Genomic DNA, 10748 nt, shown 5'->3' on the forward strand with positions numbered 1-10748 from the left:
CTAAAACCAGGCCCGTCTGCCGGGCAGGTGGAGGCGAGCAATCACCTGAGCTCTCTAGGACAGCGAGAGAGGGGGCAGGGGAGTCGCCGCAACATTCTTCCTGTGGCCGCTAGGGGGTCCCCGCTCCAGGTGAGCGCCAAACTCTAGCCCCAGGTCGCTCCCCTATCCTTCAAGCAAGCTTTGCGGCGCAGCCAATTGCCGGGGGCTGTCCCGCCCACTCCCCGTCCTCGCAGCCACTCGCCTGCGCGAAATGTCTGCCAACTTCTGACTGGCAGGCAGCCTGGCAAATCAAATCGCGACCTCTGAAAGCAAAACACTGCAGCATCTTGGCAGCTCTGAATTGGGAAGGGATGAAGGAGGCTGTGCCTCCGGGTTGCACGAAGAGTCCAAGTCATTTCTCAGAAGGTTTTGATAGGTGGGCCTTAGAGGAGACGCCGCCGGTGAGTAGTGATTAACACTGGGAGGAAGGGGAATTGAATTTAACCTTCGTTTTTTCTGGAAAGAGCGAAGTCACCTAATGTCCCCTGGTATACATACCCTTCCTTGTTGCTGTCACCAGCCTCGCCAACCTGGGTCCGTTGCCTCAGAATGTTCTTTGCAGTTTTGTATCGAGGCTAAGAAGAACAGGGGCATGGGCTACCTTACTAAAGGTGATGCCAGGCTCTACCAAACCAGGAAGTAACATGGAGTAACTTTGCCAGAATTTCTCCTCTTCTTGCCGAACGGCTCGGACTTCCTGGCGGCAGCAGATGGTGGAGTTAGCAGGTGGGATGAGGGGAGGCGTTCTTGGTCTAAGCCCGCTTCTGGAACAGAGGTGCTGTCTCCTCGAGTTGTAGAGTTTCCAGCTCAATGGGAGGGGACAGAAGAATGTAACCTTCTCGTGAGCCAAAGTCCAGGAACGGGAAGCTTGGCAGGGAACTGGCGCTCACCTCCAGAAGCCAGATCGTCAGGTGGTGGGAAAGAGTGTGTTTTATTGATTTGTTCGGAAAGAGGCAAATTCGAATACAGACGCTATCCTAAGCGGCCATGAGCCACAGATCTCTCGTCTGTAAAACGTGCTCGGTGGGATTGGTGAAATCTGTCATCGAGATAAACGGGGTGGGAATGGAAGCAGAGCACCTAGTGAATTGTCATTCCTTTCTTGGGTCAGTGACCACGTGCTCTAATTGTGGGGTGGCTGACAATGCAGAGGTGACTGCTTGCCTCTGGGTCATATGTAGGTCCTGGAGAAATGCTTCAAAATGAGGAAAAGAGAGTCACCAGGCAAAGAGTATGTGTCTTATAAGGGAGTACAGCTTGCAAAGGGTTCCTCCAGGCTTTCAGTCCGGACTCCCACCCAACTGAGGGAGAGCCTTCTATCTTTGCAGGCGATGCCTCAGAGGCCTGGGAGTTCCTGAGGCAGAGAGGGAAGCTGCTTTTTAGAAGAAAAAATTATTTTTTTCTAAAAAAAATTTTCCACAGCAATGCCAACCACCACAAACAAAAGCAAAACCAGAAAAGCACTTGGGCAAACTAACTAGTCTAAAGGATGTTAAGAGGCCTGGGTTCCCACCACTCCCTTGACTGACGTGTCGCTAAGGGCTGTTGGCTTTCTCTGACCTCCTGTAGGGGAGGCTGAGTATATCTGCTTGTTGGAGCTCTGGAGTTGCGGTTGATTAGGCCTTAGAAAGGCATTCTTGACTGTGAAGGGGCCACAGCGCACGCGGTGCTTAACTGGCCTGCATTTAGTGAGTCGGTTGGTATGTATACAAGTCACTGTCAGGCTCTGGGCTAGATCTCAGCTGGGAGCAACTGAACAGGGTATTCCGCAGACACCTCACTGGAGTGTGTGCTCCTCAATTTCATGACTGCTTCATGGTCGAATGCTTCTCGGGGCCTCTCAGAGGTAGAAAGAGCCCTGAGCCACTCTTAAGGCTCTTATGATTATTACAAATGCTAAAACATTGTTACAGACATTTAACGCAATAATGCTTTTCACATGTACGTGAAAGTATAGTGAATAGTTATGCTTTCCACAGGATTGCAAACACATATTCATAGGGTTTTACAGGCTGGGAGGTCTAGCTATGGGGTGTGAATTACCTGATAAAGTTACACGGTGAATGCTTACATCTCATGTCTGTATACTGGATACATAACCTTGTCTGCAGGTAGTAGCAATAATTTCATCCTGAGGCCCTTTGACAGTGAAACCAAGCCAAATGGTTTCTGTAGCTGTCCCTGTGCGAAACCTGCAGCTGTTGTTTCCTAGTGCTGGGCATGGTGTTCGCCTCATCACATATGTATGTGCTATTCACACCATGAACCAGAATTCCTGGACCTAGGGCCGGATAGCAGAAGGAACTGGCAGCTACAGGATACACAGGAGGCAGCTCTCTGAAGCCTCAGGGAGTGGCAGAAATTGTTTAGCTTACGGTGAGCCCTCAGTAAATATTTGTTGGATGAATGCATGAGAGAGAAAAGAGTGGGCAAAATAAATAATTAAACATGGGAGAATAAAATTAATCCTAACAGCAGCTCACATTCATGGACCATTTGCTATGCCTGCATTTTACATGTATGATTTCATCAAATTCTCAAGACTGCCATGTGGGGTGGGAACATTATTATCTATATTTCACAGCTGGAGAAACTGGCTGAAAAGTTAAATGACCTGGCAAAAGTAAAACAGGTAGCACATGGCACATCAAAAGCAATTTAACACATTTTTCTATTAAAATAAATATAGACTATGCAGTAGAATACATTTTTTAAAAATGTATAAAAAGTCCTCAAAGAAACCCCTAATACTTTTAAGTAGGATTTTGGCCATGCCTCCTAGGACACTAGGAGTATACTTTCTCTTCTCTGGTAGAAAAGTTTGAGAAGTGGCACACACCTGTAATCCCAGCACTTTGGGAGGCTGAGGCAAGTGGATTGCTTGAGCCCAAGAGTTCAAGCGAAACCCTGTCTCTACAAAAAAAAATTAGCCAGGCCTTGTGGCACGCGTCTGAGGTCCCAGCTACTTGGGAGGCTGAGGGAGGATCGCTTGAGCCCAGCAAGTGGAAGCTATGTTTGTGCCACTGCATTCCAGCCTGGATGACAGAGTGAGATTCTGTCTCCAAAAAAGGGAACAGTTTGGGAAGCACTGAAAATATAAGTCCAATGAAATTAGCAGGGATTATCATCATTGCTGGGTTTATTTGAGGCCATGTTATTACCCCCACTTTACAGAGGAGGCAACTGAATATCTGAGAGGCAAAGTTACCTGGTCACACAGGTTTTCCACCTCCAAGACCAGTGTTTCCTCACCTGTGTCAGGCTGACCCTCGGTAGCAGGCCAGTTCTTCTGTCTTCCATGGAGGTAGCTTTTCTTCTGATTCTTTTCTTCCCAAGTTGAAACTTAAATGTTCCCTTTTTGTGGTAGTAGAATTTTTTTTTTTTTTGAGACCTGGAGAAGTTAGTCTACTTCTTGTGCTCAAGAGCGATGGAAAAAGGGAGGATTTAAGTTGGGTGCGATAGGAGGAAGGAAGCAGAGTGGAGGAGGAAAGGGGACATTTAAGAGCCAGAGAGAAAGCTTTTGAGATAGATGAGTCAGGTTTGTATTAAGGGGAGGACAAAGGCATGATAGAACTTGCTTTTAACGGCTAGAATTGAATTTTGAAGAATTTTTTTAATGGACTCACTTGTCATGGCCGGTTATGTTTTATCTGAATGGTATTCTCAGGTAACAAAGCTGGGCTCAGTGTTTCCTTGTCCATGCATTTTTAATGTTCATCTCCACCACCCTAGAGCACCGCAAGAACTGGAAAACACGCCCTTCTCTGTCTGCTGGGAGAGCCACGGAGATTGGCCCTTCTCTGAGTGAAGCTGAGGAGAAGCCTGTAAATCAGCCAAAAGAGCCTTGAAGCATTCTTTTGGCATGAGGAAGTGATGGCTGCTGGAGGGAGGTGAACACCACGAGGAGAGATGGCATCTGGCCTGGACCCCGCCTAGCAGCAGCTCCACCTCCTGAGCCAGGCCCCGCGGGATGCACCATTAGACCACCATGGACGGAGCCCACAGCGCAGCCCTGCAGCTGCAGCAGCTGCCTCCCACAAGTAGCGCCAGCGCCCTGAGCGAGACTTCCTTCTCCTACAAGGCAAGGGCTTTTTTGGGGTTTGGGAATTTGTATTTTCCTAACAAGAAAGTTACACAGTGCTGTGCATTGGCTAACAGATATACATGGGGTCTGTATGCCTGTCACTGGCAGAAAGAGGCAGGCCCTTCACACAGACAAGGGAATGTGTAATCAAAAGAAAAGAGAGGGGCCGGGAGCGGCGGCTCACGCCTATAATCCTAGCACTTTGGGAGGTGGGTGGGTCACGAGATCAAGAGATCCAGACCATTCTGGCCAGCATGGTGAAACCCCATCTCTACTAAAAACACGAAGATTAACTGGGTGTGGTGGCACCTGCCTGTAGTCCCAGCTGCTCTGGAGGCTGAGGCAGGAGAATTGCTTGAACCCTGGAGGCGGAGGTTGCAGTGAGCTGAGATGGTGCCATTGTAATCCAGCCTGGCAATAGGGCGAGACTCCATCTCAAAAAGGAAAAAAAAAAAAAGAGATGCTCATTAAAATACGTAAAAATAGGGAGGCAGAGATACACCATAAAAGGTATGGAATAGAAGGAATGCATTCCCACTTAGTAGATTTTATTTTAAAAAAAATCACCTACTCTGGACCAGTTATGGTGGCTCATGCCTGTAATTCCAGCACGTTGGGCGGCCAAGGTGGGAGGATCTTTTGAGACCAGAAGTTTGAAACCAGCCTGGGCAACATAGTGAGACCCCATCTGTACAGAAAAATTGAAAATTAGCCAGGTGTGGTGTCATGCACCTGAAGTCCTAACTACTCAAGAGGCTGAGACGAGAGGATAGTTTGAGCCTAAGAGTAGTTTGAGGGTGCTGTGAGCTATGATTGCACCACTGCACTCTAGCCTGGGTGACAGAGCAAGACCCTGTTGCCAAAAAAAAAAAAGAAAATTATATATATATGTGTATGTATATATATACACACACACACATACATATATGTATGTATGTATATCACCTCCATTATTTGGAGATAATTTTCATTCATATTTTTTTTTTTTTTTTTTTTGAGGCGGAGTCTCGCTCTGTCGCCTGGACTGGAGTGCAGTGGCCGGATCTCAGCTCACTGCAAGCTCCGCCTCCTGGGTTTACGCCATTCTCCTGCCTCAGCCTCCCGAGTAGCTGGGACTACAGGCGCCTGCCACCTCGCCCAGCTAGGTTTTTGTATTTTTTAGTAGAGACGGGGTTTCACCATGTTAGCCAGGATGGTCTCGATCTCCTGACCTCGTGATCCGCCCGTCTCGGCCTCCCAAAGTGCTGGGATTACAGGCTTGAGCCACCGCGCCCGGCCTTCATTCATATTTCAGTATAGATCCTTGTTTTTTTCTAGTAGTATAAATTTGGGGTCACATTGCACATAAAGTTTTGTATCTTGGTTGTTTAACTTGACCTTACTTGTGGAATATTTCCCCATGTCATCGAGTAGTGACTGAAAGTATACTTTTTGAATGATTGCCCAATAATCTGTTGAGCTGCTGTGTCAAAATTTGCTTGACAGATCCTCATTGCTGGATATTCAGGCTGTCTCTAATCCGGAGTGGCTGTAAACCGTGAACATCCTGGAGTGTAAACCTCTGTGCAGATCTCTCATCCTTTCCTTAGATATAGTCATATAGGTACAATGAATAGACAGAAGGGAATGAACCTTTTTTAAAAAGGGGGTTTTAATGTCAGATTTAAGTGTTTCTAAACACCTGTCAATGCAGCATCCGATGACTTGGATTTATTGAAAATTTTTTTTTTAAAGATCAGAGAGGCCGGGTGTGGTGCCTTATGCCTGTAACTTCAACGCTTTGGGAAGCCGAGATGGGTGGATGGCTTGACATCAGGAGTTCAAGACCAGCCTGGGCAAACATGATGAAACCCTGTCTCTACCAAAAATGCAAAAAATTAGCCAGGTGTGGTAGTGCACACCTGTGGTCCCAGCTACTCGGGAGACTGAGTTGGGAGGATCACTTGAGCCAGGCAGGAAGAGATTGCAGTGAGCCAAGATCACACCACTGCACTTCAGCCTGGGTGACAGCGTGAGACCCCACCTCAAAAAAAAAAAAAAGAAAGAAAGAAAGAAAGAAAACAAGATCAGTGACTGCTAATACCCTAGAGCTAAAGGAGACTTTAGAGATCATCTCATCAAACCTCTCATTTGATGGATTGGAACGGTGAGGCTGGGAGGTGAGAAGTGACATACGTAAGATCCTATAGCAAGTTGAGAGGAAGAGCTAGAACCGTTAATTTTAGATAATAATGATGACCATAATAACAATGACTAATATTTATTGAGCGTTTATTCTATCCCAGGTACCGTGCTGAGTTCGTCACATGCCTTTCCTTGGGTAATCTTCACACTAGCCCTACACAGTAGGTCCAGGTTTCCTCCTCTGTAGAATAGTAGCTGCCTCCTGGTGGTGGTGAGGATAAAATGAATTTATTCATGTGGAGCTCTTAGGCAATGACCCACACATAATGGCCAACATTTGTCAAGTGCTAGTGCTAGCTGTTACCATCTTTATCCCCACTTTAGAGACAAGGAAACTGAGACACAGAGAAGTTCAGTAATGGCCCCAACTGGCACAACTAGTAAGTTGTGCAACCAGAATTTAAACCTGAGTCAGACCGGCTGCAGAACCCATGCTCGTAACTGCAGCACTGCTGTGACTTCCCCGTATTCTGACTCCTACTGCTGCCACCACACCCCAGCATGCCCAAGGAGGGGACTCTGCAGGTCATTAAAGGACTTTTGTCATTTTAATTCCATCTGACCAGCCAGGTGGAATATGTATGGAAATTATGAACATTTGTCTGGAAGTAGACTCCTTCTAGAGCGAAGATTGACTCTGACATTCTCAGCGGACTCTGCCTCACCAAGCAGACCAGTTTCAGAGCCAAGATGGCATGATTGTTTCAGTGTTGGCATCTCACTCCTTGATCTTCTTTCCATGAAAGCTTGTTGTTTCCCCTTCCTGTGCAGCTACTGTATTCATCTAGGGCTCTGTTGGGAAGAGTATCAGACTGAGAACTGGGAGACCTGAGTTCTTGGCCCAGCTCTGTCATCTCTGGCTGTGTGATCTTGGGCAAGTATCATCCCTTCTCTATGCCTCAGTTTCTGTCTCTATAAAATGAAGAGGTAGAGTTCATAGATGGTCCCCAATCCTGCCTAACCACCTGAAACACCCGGGGAGCTCAAAAATATGCAAATTTCTAGGCCTCAGACTCATCTCTCTGCCTTCACCCTTTTACCCCCTCATTTCTGCTCCCCTGCAAATTGTGGTTTTGCATAGCTAGGCTAGAAACCCAGAACGCGCATTTTGTAAAACCTCTTCAGGTGAATCAGATAATCAGCCAGGTGTGGGAATTTCTGGACCACATGATCTACTAAGCTCCTTCCCGCACCAACTCCATCATCCTGAGAAATCAAGATCTTAGGCCACCATGTCTTAGCACTGATATTCAAAGTGAGCAAAACACTCTTCTCAAGTAGGCAGTGTTACTGCTTGCATCTTTGGAGGTGTCCACGTGCTTCACAGAGCATTATGCAAAATGGAGCAGGGTTTCAAGTCCAAAAACACTTTTTCTCACTAACCTTTTTATCGACGTATGGTATACATACAGAAAAATATACAAATCATAAGCTCTAGATGTCAAATTTTAATGAAAAGGGAGCATACATGTTACTGACGCCCAAATGAAGAAACAGAACATTACTAGTACCCAAAAGTCTCTTTGTGCCCCTGCTAATCACTCCCCTCGCGGCAGGGGTAACCACCCTCTCTTCAAGTCAGAAAACGCATTGATGATAGCACAGTCTTGACTTCAGAGGAAATTCAGGAGCTGTTGGTCAGCTTGAGTGAATACTGCCTTACATATTGAAGGTGCTGAGTGCTTTCATTCTGTGAAGGAACCAGAACATTCCATCCCGCTTTCGATATTCAGAGTCTACACCATTTCTAATGTAATGATACAAGCTGTTATCTTGAGTTTTCCCTGAGCCTTAATTTATGGAGATGACAGAGTGACTCCATGGATGGCTAATGCCATTGAAGAAGATTTTTGTTGCTTACGTTTCCTCAAAGAAGGAGGCACATCGTGCTGCAGAGGGCCACACGGGACACACCAAGGTCAGTTGGTTAGAAGCAGCGGGCGTGTAGGGAAAGCTTAGATCAGAGCCTTTATTGTGTTTTTCTGTGGGAAAGGCACAGCAGGAGGGGCGAACAGTTTAGGACTGGCTGATGTGAAGAACTCTGGGTTGTCTGGTATATAGCCCTGGGTTGATTTAGAGCAGGGGAAATATTGACCTGGGGTGTGAGAGTTTAATAAAGGAGATATTTGCAGCTCTGGATTGGTTAGTTAGCATATGAGAGGCATGCTCCTTAGAATATAAAAAATCGGTTAATACAATTGGCCCTGTGATGAATGGATGCCAAGTGGACAAATATAAGAATCTAAGAAAACTCAGAGCACTTTCCCTGATGAGATTTCTAGTAAGTTTCCATTTTAATCACAAAATCAATTCAGTTGCCTAATATGGAATATCTTCCTGCCAGAGCAAAGATGAATAATTCATGATGACTCTACCAAGGATGTATGAATTGAGGTGAGGGACGGGCATGGTTGTGACGATGATTGAGCTGACTGAAGTACTGGGTGGGGTAAAGAGAAGAGGACCTGGATCCAAATCCCCACTCTGTTCCTTCTTAGCTAAGTGACCTTGGGTGTATGGTGCAACACGGCAGAGCTCCTGTTATCTCATCTGTAGAATGTTGGTTTTCATCCTTCCCTCCCAACGGCTGTGTGGATCAATGAAAAAGCACCTAACGCAGTGTCTGACCATGTACTAGGCATGTAGGAAGCATGTGACTCAGAAATGCCACGGGGTTTCCAAGAGGAACAGATGAAGGTGCACAGAGTAGAGGTGAAGGTGTGGTTAATAAGGGAAATTATTATAAGGCTAACAGGGTAGCTCATGAAACCCTGTGGCAGGAAAGGCAGTGGGGCTTGGAAGGTGCTGGAACTCATGCCTCCCCTTCAAAAGAGGGAAGACCTGAGTGGCCAGCTTGGGTAAGGTATCTACCTGATCCAGTTGGTGATGGCCAAGGAGTGCCACTCAGCTGATGCCACTTGGCAAACATGGTTTCTGAGGCTCTACCATTACAGGCAGGTCTCAGAAAAGTGGTCATGTGGGCTGGGCAGGCTGCTCACAACTCATCTCTTACCTTTGGGAGGAGGAAAATATTGAGAGACAAGTCTTAAGTCCAGCTTGATGGGTGGGATGAAGTTAGGAGCAAGCTGTTTGTCCTTGAGTTGCAGCCCTGCCCTCTGCCCTGCCCATCAGGGTATAAATTTTGGTTGTTGGGGAGGACACTCTGCTACAGGAAGCCCCAAGGCTGAGCTGCCCAGGAAGCAGCTCCCAGCAGGCTATTGACACTGTGGAAGCTTTACCTCAGCCTGGAAAAGTCAGGCCTCTATTCTTCTATTGAGCGAGTAGACATTTCATCTGAGCACCTACTCTCTCCAGCTTGTGCTGGGTGGGGCGGGAGCTATGTAGATAAAGTTTCCAACCCACAGCCCAGGACAGCTTTGCATGCAGCCCAACACAAATTCATAAACTTTCTGAAAACATTATGAGACTTTTTGCGATTTTTTTTTTTTTTTAGCTCATCAGCGGCTATCATTAGTGTTTGCATATTTTATGTGTTACCCAAGATACTTCTTCTTCTTCCATTGTGGCCCAGGGAAGCCAAAAGATTGGACACCCCGATATAGATCATCAAGACAGATTGTCCCTGGTTATAGTCGAAGAGGGAGGTGGGGAAGATACATTTTCACAAGTGTCTACCCCCAAGACAGACTTCGACCCAAAATTAGAGATACAACAGAGTGTTAAGAGCATGGCCTTTGGAATCAGAGACTTGGTTTCAAACCCTGGCTCTATTACCTTTCTTCTTCTTTTTTTGGGAGACAGAGTCTCCTGTGTGGCCTAGGCTGAGTGCACAGTGATTATAGCTCTCTGCACCAGCTCTGTTACTTTCTAGCATTATAACTTGGGGAAAATCATGTAACCCCTCTGTGGGTAAGTTGTGTACCCGTCCCATAGGGTAGTTATGAGAATGACTGGAATTTACAGATGAGCAAACTGAAGCTGCCTGCACCACTCCCTGCTTCTGCCTTTGGAAAATCCTACCCAGCCTTCTAGCGCAAGTATCACCTTTTCATCCATGAAACCTCTGTCAGTCTTCCTGGCAATAAAATATAGGTCCTTTAGCCACCCTTTCATAACCAATTAACAATGACCATTGTAATCATCATCATAAAAGCAGCTAACATTATTTACTTATAGGACAGGAACTGTGCTAATCCTCACAAAATCTCTCATGAGATAGGTACTGTTATAACCCCGTTTTACCTGTAAAGAAACTGGCACAGAGAGGTTAATTAACTTGCCCATGGCCACACAGTCAATGAATGGGTAGCGTAGCTGGGGTGAGTAGCTTTGCCCTCACCTCACTTCTTTTGCCAGTAACCCTCCCCATTGAGAGACTGCAGCATGGGTAGAGTGACCATGGTCCTGGTTTGTGCCTCATGCCTGTGTATGTTAATAGAGCCCCCTTTCATTCTCAGAGTCTTCCTTTTTTTTTTTTTTT

The 10748-nt window shown here is 46.4% G+C and overlaps 1 protein-coding gene across 1 annotated transcript in view; it reads left to right on the forward strand.

Annotated features, from left to right (window-relative positions):
- The first annotated feature begins 315 nt into the window (after positions 1 to 315).
- Positions 316 to 10748, forward strand: part of NIPAL3 (NIPA-like domain containing 3) — a 56591-nt gene continuing 46158 nt past the window's right edge. The window contains exons 1-3 of the mRNA XM_011945595.1: positions 316 to 440; positions 560 to 832; positions 3772 to 4120. Coding sequence (XP_011800985.1) covers positions 4028 to 4120 — 93 coding nt within the window. The 5' untranslated portion in view covers positions 316 to 440; positions 560 to 832; positions 3772 to 4027. The remainder of the gene's footprint in view (positions 441 to 559; positions 833 to 3771; positions 4121 to 10748) is intronic.

The sequence above is a fragment of the Colobus angolensis genome, unplaced genomic scaffold (assembly GCF_000951035.1).
Source record: "Colobus angolensis palliatus isolate OR3802 unplaced genomic scaffold, Cang.pa_1.0 Scaffold240, whole genome shotgun sequence".
Lineage (NCBI taxonomy): Eukaryota > Metazoa > Chordata > Mammalia > Primates > Cercopithecidae > Colobus > Colobus angolensis.